Source organism: Megascapheus bottae, chromosome 1, assembly GCF_031878675.1.
Source record: "Megascapheus bottae isolate mThoBot1 chromosome 1, mThoBot2.hap1, whole genome shotgun sequence".
Lineage (NCBI taxonomy): Eukaryota > Metazoa > Chordata > Mammalia > Rodentia > Geomyidae > Megascapheus > Megascapheus bottae.
This window is the reverse complement of record NC_143509.1, coordinates 44,150,147-44,168,128: the sequence shown is the minus strand read 5'-3', so window position 1 is coordinate 44,168,128 and position 17,982 is coordinate 44,150,147. Positions and strand designations below refer to the sequence as shown.

At 44.3% G+C, this 17,982-nt stretch overlaps 1 protein-coding gene across 1 annotated transcript in view; it reads left to right on the top strand.

Annotated features, from left to right (window-relative positions):
- C1H3orf70 (chromosome 1 C3orf70 homolog) overlaps nt 1–12,234 on the top strand; it is a 60,274-nt gene extending 48,040 nt beyond the window's left edge. Inside the window, exon 2 of the mRNA XM_090343262.1 lies at nt 10,457–12,234. Coding sequence (XP_090199388.1) covers nt 10,457–11,010 — 554 coding nt within the window. The 3' untranslated portion in view covers nt 11,011–12,234. The remainder of the gene's footprint in view (nt 1–10,456) is intronic.
- Nucleotides 12,235–17,982: the final 5,748 nt, after the last annotated feature.

The following is a 17,982-nucleotide window of genomic DNA, read 5'->3' as shown; positions in this document are numbered from 1 at the left end:
GGTTTGAGCTCAAAGCCTGAGCACTGTCCTTGGACTTTCTCAAGTCTAGAGCTCTACCACTTGAGCCTCAGCACCACTTCCGGCTTTTTTCTATATACGTGGTACCGAGGAATCGAACCCGGGTCTTTGTGCATGCTAGGCAAACACTCTACCACTAGGCCAAACTCCTGGCCCAAATCAGATATATTTTTTTTATCAAAGAATTTATTAACATTGATTTTTACATCATATTTCAAATGACATGTTTAACAAACAAGTGTTCAAGAAGGGAACCTCTATATATAATCACTGGCACTTAATTTTTAGAACATAATTAAAATTAGGCTAAGGGTTTGTATATCACAGATACATATTAATTTATGAAATAAAACAGTATGTCTATAGAGTCATAGATTTTTATGTCTATGTAGTTATGTTTATATTTCCTATACCATGTCCATGGCCTTGGGTATGCAAATATTGAGTCCTCTCTCTTGTACTGTTTGGATCTAATAGCCACATATTAAGGATACCATGTGCCTTTTGTTCCTTTGGTCTTCACTTGTCTCACTCAACATGATTCGCTCTAGATTCGTCCACTTCCCTGCAAATGCCATTATTTTATCTTGTCTGTAGGATTCCATTGTATGTGTGTGTGTGTGTGTGTGTGTGTGTGTGTGTGTGTGTATACCACATTTTTGTATCCATTCATCTGCAGTAGGGCATTGGATTGTTCCCATCGCCTGGCTCTTGTGAATAGTGCAGAGATGAAACATGGCTGAGCAGGTGTCCTTATCATATCCTGGGTTATGATGTTCAGGGTAGATGCCCAGAAGTGGTATGGCGGGATGGAAGGGAGGGTCAATTTTCAGCTAATGCTGAGGTTTACACTTGCTTGGAGAAAGTTTAGTTCAATCCAGGGATACCAGAGAAGATTGGGCTGCAGTTGATTGTAAGCAGCAGCCCTTGGGAATGCAGGTGGGCAGAGACAATCAACAACTGATGGCTGACTGTGTCGGGGAGCTGGACTTAGTGTGAGCAGAAGGACTTTGGATCTCTGTTTCCTGACTGGAGATAGTCTTATCAGAGTTGCCACTATGCCAGGCCAAAGTTGTGAGCATGTGAAGGAAGCTGGTCCTAGGTTCATGGCTGGGATGGAGTTCTAACGGGACCCTTCCCACTTGCTGTGGCCATGAGCAGTAGAGCCTCTTCCTCCTGCAGTGTTCCCCTAGTACCTTGTGTTGAGAAAGGTCACATTATGCATAATATGAACATATTTAAAGGAATTCTGTCCATTACAGCATGGCACATATTGAAGGGAAAGTTCATCGACGGCTGATAACATGCATACTATCAACTGTGGAGTGATTCCTCTATTCGATTTTTTTTGGAGTGGGGGGAGCAGCCTGGGGCTTGAACTCAGGGCCTCGGTAGTGTCCCTGGTCTTTCTTTTTTGCTCAAGGCTATCATTCTACCACTTGCTGGCTAGTTGAAGATAAGACTTTGACAGACTTTCTTGCCTCAACTGGCTTCAAACCATGATACTGAGGTCTCAGCTCTTGAATAGCTAAGATTACAGGTATGAGCCAGCAGTGTCCAGCTGTCTATTAGAGTTTGCACCCTAGCCATGCTGACAGAGGTAGTCCCAGAACAGAGCTCCAGGCTTAGTTATAGTGCCATATCTGAGCTTTGTCCCCATTGAGTAGATAGTAGTAGAGATGTTACTTAGCTATTAGCTACTAAATTTGTTCCTTCTTACCCCTATTCTTGGGATTTCTCCAGCGATATAAATTTTGAAATTGGCTGACCTATAAGTTCAAGAGAAATGAAAGGTAATTATTTACACATGACTGCCAAAAATATTATATAAATATGTATTTAAATTGTATCAGTAAGTATAATTCACATACAGAAATGTTTTAAAATTGTAACTCATTAGTATTTAGAATGTTTCATTATTGTGACAGATTATTAAAAAATAAAGTTCCAGAATACTATATTAGTTTATATTTTCAAAATGAGGTTCTTGAATAATAGACATGATTCCTACAAAAAATTATCTTTCAGTTACTTTAAAAATTCAGTAGACATTTCCTGAGTCCCTGCTGAGCCCTGTGCTAAGCCAAGCCACTTTCAGATGCTTCAAGATCTTACTGCTCTTGGATCTGATTAGCTAATTAGCATTCATTTCTTGTGAATTATAAACTTCTCATCCATAGATCAATAAATAAATGTGACAGATGTCTTAAGCCGTTTCCTTTGCCTGTTCACAATATCTATCTACAGAATGAATGGGTGCTGATAACATGCTCTGCTCAGGATCTGTAGATCTCCACAGCTGCATGCTGCTAGATGCCAATGCTGTGATGTTCTGAGTTCTCTATTTTACGGCAGAGGACAGAAATCTTTGTGCACAAATGCATTTTTTCCATACTACAGTTTTAGAATGCTGTTGTCCAGTCTGGCGATACAGCTCATGCGCACTGGTTTTGGCAGAGAAGGGTAACAAGCTGAGATAGTCTTGTGAAATACCTATAAGGTCAAAGTTTACTTTAAAAATTCATTTTTGTTATTAAAACAACCATGAAACCCATACTCCTGCAACTTTCCTCACCTTATGATGATTTTACCATCTACAATCACCCCTTTCCCATTGTTTTTTCTCCTTCTTCCCAGACCTGTACTGTATTCAGTCTCAGTGTATCCTATCAGCAGTCCTTTTTGTTTTTGTTTTTTTTTTTGAACATATGGTTTTCTTGCTTCATACTACCCCCAGTGACCCATCATGGGAAAAAGGCTTCCCCAGCTCTCTTTCTAACCAGATACCATCTTCCATTGGTTCTGCAGAGTAGCTCCAGCAGTAAGTAGGACTTTTCTAGCATAAGTAGAAAAAGGTAGACACAGTCACTATATGGAAATGCTTACTTAGCCGCTTTAAAAGACATGGAAGAGACTTTTCAATCTCTGTGCCCTTCTCCCCCCATAGTGTGGGCTAGATCCACTGAACTTATATATCAAGATGATTTTGAACTCAAGTTTCTGGAAAGAATTGCCTCTGTGCACAGGAAAAACTCAAGGGGTTCTGTTGTGTCAACTTATTCAGCAGACTGGATCTTCCTACATTCTACTTCCCACCATCAGGGAAGGTCCTGCTCTTGGTGAAATATCTGAGCGATGAGACGAGTGTTAAAGAACCCTCTGTTCCAGTCAAGCTGCTTATCTCCCCATCCGTCAGGCATCCACAATCCTTTACTCTCTTTCTTTACATGAGGAATGCAGACTTCCATCTGTTCAAGTCCTAATTCTCTTCCGTTTATGTTGCGTGTTTTCTGTGGCTCTTCCAGTCCTCACTGTTGTTGGAACTCCAACACGATGTAGCTAGGTATCCACAACATAGTACTTACCTTTCCTCGGGAGTGTCTGTAGATGTTTACATAGGTAGGATGCATTTTGCATCTGCCTTCCCTATAGTTGTTCACAGGCAGTATTTTGTTAAAATACCCAAGGGTTTGTGTGTGTGTGTGTGTGTGTGTGTGTGTGTGTGTATGTGTGTGTATCTTACCTAAAGACTTGGCTTTTCTAATTGGCTGCTGTGAATTCATAAGTATGGTGGATAGCTTCTTTATTCTTAGCTTACAGCACTTACAGAAATGTTATTTTTAAAGCCAGTCTCACTCTACAGGCTGCCATACTTCAAGGGACTGAAATGTGCCCTGAAGCAAGGGGGATTGTGGTAATCTGTTAGTTAAGGACGACTGCCTTGTACAAGTAGCTCAATGGTGTTTTCTGTCTCCTTCATTCTGTCGGCTGTTTGATTTAAATCCATACCTGAGTAAGATACTGGAAGAGGATGATAGCTTGATTGATGAGCTCTGCTGAGGGCTTTGGATTATTTTGACTGCTGAAATGGAAAGAGAAGCACATAGAAGACAGTATAAAAGTAGATTGGATCATGACACTTCTCTACCCCAACCCTGTTTCCTTCTTTTTCTACCAAGCGGTAGCCACTCTGGGCCCTTCTCCATTCTTTATTGTTTATTAGCTCAACTTAGTTATAACTGAGGACTTCATTGTTAGCCCTCCATACATGTTTACACTGCATTCCACTTTCACCCCCTGTATCACTACTGCATCATCTCTGTTCCCTGTCTCCCCAGGTAACATCCCCAGCAGGTTTTCTTGTTCTGTGATAGTGTTCATTTGCGCTCTTTTTTGGGGGAGGGAGAGGGTCAGTCATGGGTTTGAACTCAGGGTCTAGGTGCTCTCCCCAAGCTTTCCTTGCTCAAGACTCTACCACTTTGTACCACAGCACCACTCTGGTTTTCTGGTGGTGAATTGAAGATGAGAGTCTCACAGACTTTACTGCTTATGCTGGCTTCAATCTGTGGTCCTTGGATCTCAGCCTCCTAAGTAGCTAGGACTACAGACATGAGCCACTGGTGCCTGGCTTCACGTTCATTTTTTTTTAACCTGGTTAACCCACCCATTCCTGAGGTGAAAGGCACTAAATACTCCTCAAGGAATGTCTTCCTTGGCCTCTCAAGGCCAAGTTAAGCATCTCAAATACATTTCTATTTCTGATTTTGCTTATCCTTCCTATCATTTTTTTTTGCTACCACTTTGAATGGCTTGTATTTTATGCAATGATTTCCTTGTGTAAGCTCCAGGACCAGGAATGTTTCATTTCACTTGCTCTTTTAACTCTTGTCTCCAGCAAATTGTCCAGCATGCAAGTAAAGTTCAGAAATGTAAGTTTGAAAAGTGGAATGTGAGCAAATGTAGGAGTTAGAGATAGGGAATGCAGGTGGGGTGGCAGAGCACTGGAGCACAGACAGAAGTTGACAGGAAAGGCTGAAGAGAACTATGTTCTCATTCAGGGTGCACCTGCCACACTCAGGTAACAGGTATGCAGAGTCTAGCCAAATAGACTGTGCCGTGAGAGCCTTCAAGGGAACTGTGCCTCCTGTAATGTTCACAGTGTGCCAGTCACTGAGCTCATGTTTAGGAGCATTTGTGGGTATGCGTGCGCGTGCGTGTGAGTGTGTGTGTGTGTGTGTGTGTATGCTAGCTCTGGGGCTTGAACTCAGAGCCTGTGTGCTATCCCTGAAATTTAATTTTTTTCCCTCAAGACCAGCCCAATTCCACTTACAGTTTTTTTTCTAAGTAATTTGTTGGGAGATAAGAGTCTCACGGATGTTCCTGCCCAAGCTGGCTACAAACTACAATCCTCACATCTCAGCCCCCTGAGTAGGATTTCAGGTGTGAGCCACCAGTGCCCAACACACTTTTGTGTTTAATCTTCAACCAACCTATGAAGTGTAGAGTTTGCTGATCACTTTTACACTAAGGTAAATGAAAATATAAGGATATTAATAACTTTATAAAGGCCAACAGCTGATGAGCCAAGGGGCTGGTCACATTGATGTGTCCCTTGACCTCCTGCAGTTGGCTGTATTCATAGGATGCATCTGTTTTGTTTCTTTTCCACTAGGTGTGTTCTGGCTTTGGTCAGAACACCATGTCTGAAAATCTAGGACAAGCTTTAAACTCCCATCTCTCCTGGTCTGTCAGCACACGTTTATTACCACATGGAGTCTCTCAGATCCTCCTTGAACCTTACAATCTTCAGCAATTTACTGTGGTGCCAAACCCTGAACTGCTTGGCTGTGCACTGCAAGCCCCACGAAGCCTTAGTTGTGCTTTCTCTTCCTTTTCTCTCTCCTTTGACTGAACCCTGGGTCTTACCTGACATGCCCCAGCTCTGAAAGCAGCCTGAAGTAGTTCTGCTTGTGCTACTAAGTTCCATGATAGTAGGAGCCAGACTGGATCCTGCACAGAAGCCAGGCTCCCTCCCCTGCCCGGGCAGCATCTGTCTGCACCCCTGAGCTTAAACCAGTTCTGACTGGTTTTGTTTCACATTTTCACCTTCAATACTGACATGAAAGCTCCCAGAAATGGAGCTGCATATTGTATTTCATCTTATTTCCCTGAAGCATTTGATTTAGTAGTATGAACAGTATCTATATGATATTTACTAAATGAGTAGATAAACCTTTTTCACTAGGACTTTGTATATATTAATGTGTGAGTCACACTAAGGAGTTAAACATTACTCTCAAATGAAGAAACTGGCACTATGCTTAAGTTTCTGATAGGGATTTCAACATATTGGAAAATGTGTGAACGGTAGTATTCTCATAGGTCAAAGTACAGAAATATTGATGAACTGTCACTGGGGCAAGGTAAAAAGTCAGGCCATGAAAATTTTATAATGTTTTATTTTGGTTTTTGTTTATGATATCTTTTCAACTTAATGACTAGTGTACTTTGCAAAAATTGCTAAATCATTCGGCAATTTCTTTTTAACTCGGTTGGGAGTAGAAGAAACATAGTAAATATGATATCAAAGAACTGGACTGTGCATTGTTTATCTCAGGCCGCTCCTTGGTATCTGCAGATTTACCTAATTATATTTTGCATAGGCTAATATTAAGATTTTTTTTGTACTCGCTGAGAGCAATACATTTTGTGTATCAAGAGGACATACACTTGGCCTAGTGGTAGAGTGCTTGCCTAGCATGCACATAGACCCGGGTTCGATTCCTCATACCACGTACATAGCAAAAAGCTGGTGCTATGGCTCAGGCGGTAGATCTCTAGCCTTGAGAAAACCCCAAGGACAGTGCTCAGGCCTTGAGCTCAAGCCCAGGACTGGCAAAAAAAAAAAAAAAGAGGACATACACTTAATCATAAAACTATCTTTGAAAGCAAAGGGCTTATTTTCCTCCTATAGGATATTTTTGAAGATCAAAGTAGAATGCAGGGCATTATATTCCTAGCTACTTAGGAGGCTGAGATTTGAGAATTGAGGTTCAAAGCCAGTCTAGAAGCCAGGGTGTGGTGGCTCACGCCTGTAATCCTAGCTAATTGGGAGGCTGAGATCTGAGGATCAAGGTTCAAAGCCAGCTCAGGCACAAAAGGACCTGAGACGCTTATCTCCAATTAACCTCTAGAAAATGGGAAGTGGTGCTTGGCTCAAGGGTAGGGAGATAGCCTTGAGCTGAAGAGCTCAGGGACAGTGTCCATGCCTAGATCAAGCCCCATGACCCACCAAAAAAAAAAGCCAGGCCAGGCAGGAAAGTCTGTGAGACTTCTATCTCCAATTAACTACCGGAAAACCAGAAGTAGATCTGGGACTGTTAGCATACAGCCTTGAGCAAAAAAAGTCCAGGTACAGTGCCCAGGCCCCAAGTTCAGGTCCCCTTACTACCCCCCCACCAAAAAAAACCAAGAAAAAGATCATAATACATAACTGACTTTAGACAAAAAGTTTAACAAGGTTCATAAAATAGCTTAATGGGGCACATTTATTTGGCTTGTTTTCTATATTTGTTTTGGTGTTTTGTTTATATTTTGGTTTCCTTTTTTGCTTTACAACTGAAAAACATCTTTAAGCAACTGTATCTACAGTGTAATTATAATTGACTACAGTTGGGATGCCAGCTGAAGCCAGTGGTGGGGAATGACTGAGATGTTAGGGTATTATCTAGAACTGAACTAATGGTTTCCTCCTGCTGGCAGAGCCCAGGAGGTCTCAAGGCCTGGGTCTGAGAACTCTGTCTTCCTATATGAGCTTGAATATGCAACAACTGTTTCCTGTTTTTAACCAGAAAACCGAGATACTGATGTAAATCTTTGGTGGTGGTTTTTTGTTTTGTTTTTCCCTAGTACTGGAGTTGGAACTCAAGATTATGTGCTTCCTATTATGTGCACTTTTACCTCTTCAGTCACTGCCCCCCACCATCCTTTTCTGTGCTAGTCATTTCTGGTAGGGTTTTGCACATTTTGGCCGAAGTCAGCCATGGACTATAAGTTTCCTACCTATGCCTCCTTGTGTGGCTCAGCAACATGTTTGTTGAGATATGGTCTAACTTTTTGCCTAGGCTTGCCTCAAATCTCAGTCTCCCAATCTCCACCCCCCAAGTAGTTGGGGTTCCAATGTACCCCCATATCTAGTCCGAGAATATAAATCTAAATCTCATTAAGACATTGTGAAAAGTGTGTGTTGTATATTATCACCAAATATCAAAGGGAGGGGGAATTAGAAATATTGTCAATGTAGAATAGTGGAAGCGACTTATTTATTGGCTTGAATAGGCTTTGAGAAATACCAGACGTATTGAATCACATTTCCCAAAAAGAAATGAGACGTGAATTTCTTTTTATTAGCCACAAATATTTTTGTTGTTTGGTGGAGGTAGTGGTCATAGGGCTTAAACTCAAGGCCTGGGATGCTGCTTGTGAGCCCTTTTGCTCAAGGCTTTACCACTTATCGCCGTAGTGCCACTTACGATTTTCTAGTGGCCAAGTGGCAATAAGAGTCACGTTCTTCCTAGTGGGGCTGGCTTTGAACTGTGATCCTCGGATCTCAGTAGCTAGAATTCTACTGAGTAGCTAGGATTCTAGGCGTGAGCTGCAGGCTTACAATGTGTGTGTGTGTGAATTTGTGAATTTAGTTATGGCACATCAACTTTTTTTTTTTTAGCATTGTCATTTCAAGTTTTATGGTGAGATTTTTTTCAACTTTTCATTATTGAGAACTGAGTTCAGCTGGGCATATAATAACTCAAGCTCTATAATCCTAGCTACTTGGGCAGCAAATACAAGAATGTAGTTTGAAGGCTGGGAGTTTGGCCTAATGGTAGAGTGCTTGCCTAACATGCACAAATGCCTGGGTTTGATTCCTCGGTACCATATACTAGAAAAAAAATGCTGGAAGTGGTGCTGTGGCTTAAGTGGCAGAGCTCTGGCCTTGAGGAAAAAGTCCAAGGACAGTGCTCAGGCCCTGGGTTTAAGCCCCACGACTGGGGGCCAAGCAAAGCACAAAAAGTTTTGATCCTTTATGTTAATCAGTGGCTGAGTGCTGCACAGTGCTGGCTGCAATGGTGCACTCTTCCCCTCCCACTGACCCCAGCAAACACAAATAAGAGGGTCACAGCAGTGGGTTGGCCCAGGTGTAAAGCAAAATCTCCGAATAAGCCATTAACATAAAAAAGGCTGAGTAGCTCAAGTGGTGAAGTGCTTGCCAACCATTACTAGACCTTGAGTTCAAATCCCCAGTACTATTTAAGTGGTTTCACTATCTTAAAAAAATAAGTCTAACTCCCATTTATTGGAGAAGTGGAAATGGTTCTTTTTCCTATTTCTCCTTTTTCTAGTTACACTAAATAAATCCTGTGTGTGTGTGCGCGCACACACATGCACTCTCCTTTGTACTACTAGTCAATCCTGGGGCTTGAACTCAAGACCTGGGAGCTTTTCTTGCTCAAGATTCCCACTCTACCACTTGAGCCACATTCTACTTCCAGCTTTTTGGTAGCTAATTGGAAGAAAGAGTCTCACCTGGACTGGTTTTGAGCCTAGGTCCTCAGATCTCAGCTTCTTGAGTAGTTACGATTACAGGTGTGAACCATTAGCACCAGCCTATAATAAATGTTTGATAGAAGATAGCTTCCTAAGCTCAGTAGCCTTTAGCCAAGAATTAAAAAAACAAACCTTTATTCCTGTCATTGTGTTGCCACTCGAACCAGGAAAGGCTAGCTCCCCACATCTTTTCTCTGCACTGTGTCCAAACCTGTCTTCTCTCCCTGCATCTGGCCTGGGAGGGTTGAAGGCCTGCCTCCTCTATGCCTTCCCCAACCAGGGAGGGTAGCCAGGACCATCACAACACTATTGCCTACTGAGTAAATATTTGCATGTGTTCTAATTAAAGTCCATAGGAGGTGTGGTTCAGAGATAGTAGATTCCTTTGTTTGTTTACAGTCCTGAGATGGAATCCAGGGCCTTGTACTAAGTGAATGTTCTTCCATAATTCTGATGATGCATTCTTAGTCTTCCAGTTTCAAAATGTATTAACTTAATAAAGATAAAAATGGGATTGTAGAGCCAGTGTGTCTCGCATCTGCAATCTTAGCTACTTAGAAGGCTGAGGGTTGAGTTATAAGGCCAACCTGAGGAAGACAAATCTGAGACTCTTATCTCCAATTAACCAGCAAAATGCTAGGAGTGGAGATGTAGCTCAAGGGCTAGGGCACCGTCCTTGAGTAGAAAAGACTAACAAGAATGCAAGACCCCGAGTTCAAGCCCTAGAATCCACACACTTATTTTTATGGTATACTATTTTACAACTTGTGTTTTTAACCATACTATACTGTAGTCATTCTTTGTTCCAGTATGATGAGGCATATAAGATTCATTGTAAGATTAAGGACAAAAATTGTCCACATACCTCTTTCAGAGCAATTAGAATGACTTAAATATGAATTTAGCAAAGTGTAGTTTCTTACACTGAAGTTACGTAACTGCAACAATGTTGATTCTATTACTATTTTCTTTCTCAATGTTACTAAAATGTTTCAGGAAACGCAAGTCCTCAGAACATGCTCTGAGATTTCACTGTCTTTTCTGTGTCCCACAGGCAAATACGTGTATCAGCCCATGACCCCAGTGGAGCAGCTCCCAAGCACTGAGATCCCTGCCAGGCCTCGAGAGCCTGCAAACACCATTCAGATCTCAGTCTCGCTCACAGAACACTTTTTGAAACTCGCATCTGTTTTCCAGCCTCCTCTTCCCCCTGACTCCCCGAGGTACTGTATGATCTCAGACCTCTTCATTGACAACTATCAGGTGAAGTGTATTAACGGGAAGATGTGCTATGTGCAGAAGCAGCCAGCGCCACACTCCCACAGGCTGAGCCCCGAGGTCTCTGCACACGATGCCTTAATTTCAAGAGAGAGCAATACACCAAAAATAGATCACTGCTCTTCTCCCTCTAGTTCTGAGGACTCCGGGATCAATGCTATCGGAGCCCACTATGTGGAATCATGTGATGAGGACACGGAAGAAGGAGCAGAACTGAGTTCCGAGGAAGATTACAGTCCCGAGAGCAGCTGGGAACCGGATGAGTGCACCCTTCTCTCCCCTTCCCAGTCTGACCTGGAAGTGATCGAAACAATAGAAACCACCGTGTGAGAGTCCGGGGTGCCTCAGCCTCTGCTCCACACTGGACTTTTTACTTTTGTCTGTTGGATCCTTTTCCACTGCTATTGGTATTTTCTATCCCTTCTACCAACCATAACAGTTCAGTGGTCTGCTGAGGTGGTCACTCCTAAATTAGGCTGATAACTTAGACATTCTTTTTATTGTACTGGTTTTCTTTTGTATCTTTTTATGTAGCATCTGGTGTCATGAATCGTGACCCAGCCTTAATTTCATTAGGAACGTTGACAGCTGCAACGCTCATAGAACAGTGGACCAGATGGAGGCGGTGCCTTGCAGAAAGGTTCCTGTGACTTTGTGGCACGCTCACTGCACCCTTGTCCTGTTAGCTCCCTTCCGGGAACAGTGGACAGCACCCCTCGTCCCTACCAGCCACACTGGGTCTGGACCCCCGCTGCCTCGGTGGTGTACTTCCGGATTTCCAGAGGCCAGTTTGGCCCCTGCGGGGTGGACTGTGTGCACACAGCCCTCTGCTACACGGCTGGGCTTCGTCTTCACGTGGGAAGAGAGAACTGCCTCAGTGCCATGTCCAGTGGAGCCTTAGCTGAGCACCAGATGCAGAAGGGACCAGGTCCGATGCCCACCACGAAGGGGTCTGCATGTCACGGGACACACGGAGCTCGTGGGAGCTGGCCTTGTGGATGGGGTCCCTGGCATTTCTCTGCTTTTCCTCATTTTTTCAACCTGGGGGAAGCATTTAAGAACTTCTACAGATATTGTATTTACAAGGCAGTCACAGCTGACATCCTACAAAAAATAGTTTTTAGTTAGCATGGAAATGCTAAAAGATGAAAGTCCTTTAGGGATTAGGAATGAATCTAATAGGTTTGATTAATTCTGCTTCATTTGGTTGTATGAAGCATTAGAATGGCTTAGATGAGAAATGGATTAGAATTCAGTCTATGATGCATGGATTTTTTTATGCAAATGGAAAAGTTGAAATAGTTCACTTCTAAGGAGAAAATATTTTGTGTATTATTCACTTTACCACATTAACGTTCATGGTCCACACAGTCCATGTATGTTCCCCTTTTCTCTCTCTCTCTCTCACACACACACAATAGTGAACAGTTCTTCCTTACTGCCTTCTCTTCAGAATGCTCACCTTCGGATTTACCAATGGTCCTTGCAAGCGGTGTTGAATCCATCACTTCTCCACATCGCTCTGCGAGGCACCTTGAATCCAGGAAGCTCCTGATCAGGCACGAGCGGAGCATATCCCCTCCCCCCTCCTCGAGGCAGCAAGAGCCAGTCTGCTTGGGCAGTGAGCAGCGCATCTTTTACGTCATGTTAGTTTGTATTTTTGGAAAGTAGAGTTCCGTGAGGATCTTCTCCGAGGCCTCTTACTTTGTACCCTCCACAAAGCACTCAAGGAGGAATTTGTTTTCTACATGTGTAGTTTTAAGTGATTTACTAGAAAATATTAGATTTACGTGTCCAAAACATGTGTAAGACTTCAAAGGCAGAGGATATGCCTTTCCCTTTGAAGAAGCATTAATTGTGTGTGTGTGTGAAATGAGAATGCAGCATTCATCTCCCCTTGACTGAAATGTAATGACTTGTTAAACCAAGAAGGTGGAATGAGGAGCTCCAGAGGTGACCAGGCACAGGTGAAGGCAGATGCGTGGGCCTGAGGGACATTCCCCTGGCCACATGTGGCCCCAAGGACCTTTGCTGCTCCCAGCCTGAGTTTCCCAGTGCTTCCCTTGAACCATGGCCGGCTGAGGGCATGGAGACCGCGAGCCCCTGCACTCAGGGCTGGAAGGGCAACGCCAGGGCCTCCCTCTGCCTGTGCCTGCAGGGAGCTCCTTGAACCCTGTGGAGTGGGGGTGGCAGGACGACTTCTACTAAGTCATTAGGGGCCCGCGGCCGCATAACCTAGTAGGAGTCTACAACCAGTGATCCAAAGCCATGGACGCGTGGCCATGGTCAGGCATGGCCCCTCACGGAGGGAACTACGACTCTTGCCCAGATCCCTGTTTATCAACGCCACCACTGCCACTCAGATTAGCCACTCTTTAATGCGATTTTTGGGTATAATGGTTAATAATCACTTTAAATATTTGCACAATCTATTTATAAAATTAAACTCACTAAGCTTCACTTGCTATTTTATAGAATTGGAGACGTTCCATTGTATTCTAAATATCAGATACTCCTGGGTCTCAACACAGCCTTTTCTAAATAAGCACAAGCAAGTTTTTAAAAAAAATTCTGGCACTGTTCATACTAATAAGTCACTAAAATATGATTGAATCAGCTTTATGCTATATTATAAAATAGGATATTAAAATATGTAATTTCAACTTAAATTCTAGGTCTGTTCTATGAAAGAATTTCTCTGTGGTCCTGATATACTGCTGATTTGTATAACAGTATTTATAAGCACTTTAGGAAATATTTAGCTGGAAACATGTACTATAGACATTAAGCAGAGCTATATGAAATAGGTTTTTGACAAAAGACTTGTGCAATGACGGAGATGAAAGCTTGCCTGTGTGGACCTCGGTGGATGAGCGTGTGGGGCTGGGCTGGCCCTGATAAGCTGCTCCCTTGGGCTGTAGTGGAAGCCTGGAAATATTCCCACTTTTGGAAAGTTGGTAGGAAGGGTGGAAACTTAATTCCACTAAATGTCGGATTTGGCTTTCTTACCTAACCAAGATATTAACTTTCAAATACATAACTTTTCTGAGAAACTTCAGAGGAATTTTGAAGTTTATGTGGTTATGATGTCTGCTATGTTGAAAAATAAGGCTTTACTATCTACTTTTTGTATTTTGTTTTTGCCTGTCCTGGGTTTGAGCTCAGGGCCTGAGCACTGTCCTTGGGCTTTCTCAAGGCTACCGCTCTACCACTTGAGCCACAGCACCACTTCTGGCTTTTTTCTTCATACGTGGTACCGAGGAATTGAACCCGGATCTATGTGCATGCTAGGCAAGCACTCTACCACTAGGCTAAACAGTCCCCTTTGGGCTTTCTTAAAGCTAGTGCTCTACCACTTGAGCCACAGCCTCACTTCTGGCTTTTTCTGTTTGTGTGGTATTGAGGAATCGAACCTAGGGCTTTGTGCATGCTAGGTAAGCACTTTACCACTAGGTCACATCCTTGGGTCCCAAATCTAGGTATTTTTTTAACCTTGTAATTTTTTTCTTGGTGGTACTGGGGATTGAACTCAGGGCCTCACACTTACTAGGCAGATGCTCTTCCACTGAGCCATGCCTCCAGCCCCTTTACCTTGTAAGTTTTAAGATATAAAGAATTTGAAGGCAGCCCTCAGGCAGTTGCTTTCCCGGATGGGGAGACTTGCCATTTAAGTTGATATAAAAACTCCCAAGTTCAGAGCAAAAGCCCAATTGTTTCCTGATATACCTTATAGATTTGATCATGGATTTGATTGTGTATTTTGAGAGGGGTATATTTTTTGGTCAGTCCTGGGACTTGAACTCAGGGCCTGGGCACTGTCCTTGAGCTGCTTTCGCTCAGGGCTAGCATTATCACTTGAGCCACAGTGCCATTTCTGGCTTTTTCTGTGAGAAACCCAACCAGGGCTTCATGCATGTTAGGCAAGCACCCTACCACTAAGCCACATTCCCAGCCCTTAGTTTTTATTTATCTCTGCTTCTCCTTGTTGGTTTGAAATAATACAATTCTTGGGGAACTTAACCAGAACAAACTCCTCCTAGGCAAAGTTAGTTTTCTAGTTAGGGAATAGGTACAGACACTTTCCGCTGCCAGACTTACCTGGATGCTCTTTTAGAGCTTACTGGTTAGGAGGGAAACACAAGCCAAAATACTATGTATGCAGCCAGCTCTTGGTTATTCCCACATCCTCTTTGCAAACTCTCCTTGTCTTGGGGGAAAAAAGGTTACTGTTTCTTTCTTGTCCCCTAATCCAGAATTGCTGGGGGACAGAGGGAAGGAGGGTGGGTACGTGTTGGGCTTTGTAAGGAGGGGATCAGGGAAAGCAGGACCCCACTTGCTTTATTAGTGTGGTGTGGTCCTAGGATGTCAGTTTTCTTCAACTCCAAATGTAACTAGATTTTCTCACACTTAATTCACCATTTTCCAAGGCTTACTGCTTGCCATGGCAGGTGACAGCGTGTTGGGGCAACGGGGAACGGGTCCCACTCCTCTGGGGGCAGAGCTTTTTCCTCGGAGGGAAGCAGGCTGGACAGCTGCTTGGGGCTGCCAGGCGTTGTGTGTGTGTGAGCATGCACACACACACTTCAGGCACTTCAGACCTTGCAATATTCACCTACTGTGCTATTCTTTTTAAACCTGTCCATTTTAAAGTCTTAAGCACAATGTTGACTCTTCTGTAATTTCCTAAAATTGTATTGTTTTCCTATGACAGCTCAACTTTCCTTTTATGTGTAACACTTTAGGAAATCGCTGCATTGTAAAATAAACGTGAATTTCTTTTGTACTAGAACACATCTGTTGTTTTTCCAGGGTGGGAATTTCCTCCCTCAACGTAGAGAGTTCTATGTCTCATATAAGCAACGACCACAGTGTGAAATAGCAAAAATGCATGTTTGCAAAACTGAAAAGTTCAAGGCAGTGTTTGCTGGGCGCTTTCCATCCATTATGTCACTTAACCTTCACGAAACTCCACAGGCTTTCAGGACCATTATTCACTGCCCACCCTCAGGAGTGGGACCCTGTCAGAAGAGGTTTTTGTATATGTGAGTGTGGGTCCTGGGGTTTGAACCCAGGGCCTGGGTGCTGTCCCGAGTTTTACTCAAGGCTAGCACTCGGCCACTTGAGCCACGGGGTCCACTTTTGCTTTGGTAGTTAATTGGATGGGAAAGAGACTCATGGACTTTGCTGTCTGGGCTGGCTTTGAACCACATTACTCAGGTCTTAGCCTTCTTTTTTTTTTTTGCCAGTCCTGGGCTTGAGCTCAGGGTCTGAGCACTGTCCTTGGACTTTCTCAAGGCTAGAGCTCTACCACTTGAGCCTTTTTTCTATGTATGTGGTACCAAAGAATTGAACTCGAATCTTCGTACATGCTAGGCAAGCACTCTAACACTAGGCCAAACTCTGAGCCCAGGTCTCAGCCTTCTAAGTAGCTAGGCTTATGGGCGTGAGTCACTAGTGTCTAGCTCAAAAGAATTTTCTGATGACTCCAATCTCCCATCAACAGCGCTCACTTCACACACACCTTTGTATTTGGTTTAGATGTGCATCTAAGACAACTGCATAGCAAGCTTGGGAGTTGATTGATTGAACTATGAGCCTCCCTGGTATATCAGAAAACACTTGCTGGGGTTGGCTTCTGAGAGTCGTCTCCCTAGGGACTGCTAAAGAAATCCACTGTTTATCAGTAATCACACCACTGTTGGTCATTGTGGCTCTGTGGCCCCCTTACTGCGCTCTGTCATCTTCACAGCAGCTTGTGTCCCCAGTCAGACGAGCCCATGAAGTAGTGTTGTCTGCGGCGGGTGGCACCACTGGTCAGATGGTTGAGATTCAAACACAGGGCATCAGCCGGGGAATCCACTCAGCCTGTGCTGCTGTCCTGACCCAGCCCACGCCTTCCCGTAGCCGCAGCACAACTCGCTGGCTGTGCCCTGCCTCCTCGCGCAGGCGTCGCTGCTGCCTCCGCGACAACCCCTTCCTGCCTCACCCTTCTAGGTGCCTTCTGCCTTCACGAAAGAGAACCCCTCTTTTAACATGACTTGCAGACAGCGAGCCCTCAACTGCACATACATTCTACTAGTTTAACTACTGAAGTCCAGGGGCATTTTATAGTAGCGTCTTACAAATGCTGACTTTGCACACTATTCTGCAGCAAACGAGCTAGCATTTCATCCTCAGGCTATTTCATGTGAACTGGCAGTGCATTTAACTGTTGACAGCGGTGGACACACAGCAGGAGGGGGTCTCAGTATCATTTGAGAAGAGGGGAGCGGGTGGGTGAGTTGAGGAGCCAGGCACATGTGGGAAATCAAGCAGAAAGCAAGGCAAAGGCAAAGAAGCAGGAGATTAGAGGTGTTTTTCCAGTTGCTTCTCTGAATTTTCTAGTTTTCTAGCCAGAAACAACGTAATGGGTTTGAAGCTGCCCTGTTCTAGGCCAGTGAGTGGACGGCACTCCATTCCATGTGCATGGAGTGGAAGCAGGGCTCTGGCCTGTGCTAGGAAGAGATGGCATGGCCAGGAGCACACGTCCTGGATTGAACTGGCTTCCATGAGCAGGGGCCTCATCTCGAGGCCCAGTGTCTGCATGCTCTGGGCTGGTTGGAGTCCCAGCCCGAGATTCCCTGTGAGCCTGGAGGTCTGTGATCAGAAAGCTTGGACTTGGGGAGACACCGTGGCCCGTGGGACACTGAGCCTATCACCTGGTGTAGAACGCCAAATGACGTCTCCCAAGACAAAGAGCTGGATCTTTCGGTGAGATGACAACCAAGCAGACTATCATATGCTACAGTGAGTGGTCAGTGACCCACGATTCCCCCGGTGGCAGGGAAGCCTCCATCCCAGCAGTTCCCACAGTAATAGCAGATTTGGTTTTGTGGTTTTATAGCTGAAGCAGCTCCAGCCCCCACTTTCCCTAATCCAGCCTGAATCACTCCCCACCAGTGAGCCTTCAGGTTGATCTCTGCTTGGCTCCCGCTTCCCCTGGCCTGGCCTGTACTGAGTTTCCCAGATGGAGACCTACCCTGCTGTAGTTGCAATGTCAGAGGAAACACAAAAATCAGCCCTGAATGCTGCCAGGTTGCTCTGGCTTTGTCCAGAGACTTGGACTCTGCCTAGTGCTCTCATGTGGCCCCCAGATCTTGTCTTGGAATTGGAGTCCAATCTTAGCCCTTTGGGAGCCAGCTGCTCCCACGTGACCCTGCTGCCTCACCAGCTGCCAGCAAAGCTCTCAGCAATCCCCTCTGTGCCACACATTAGATGAGAGGGCAGGCTGCGCAGGTACTGGGTTTGCTCACCCTTCTGGGC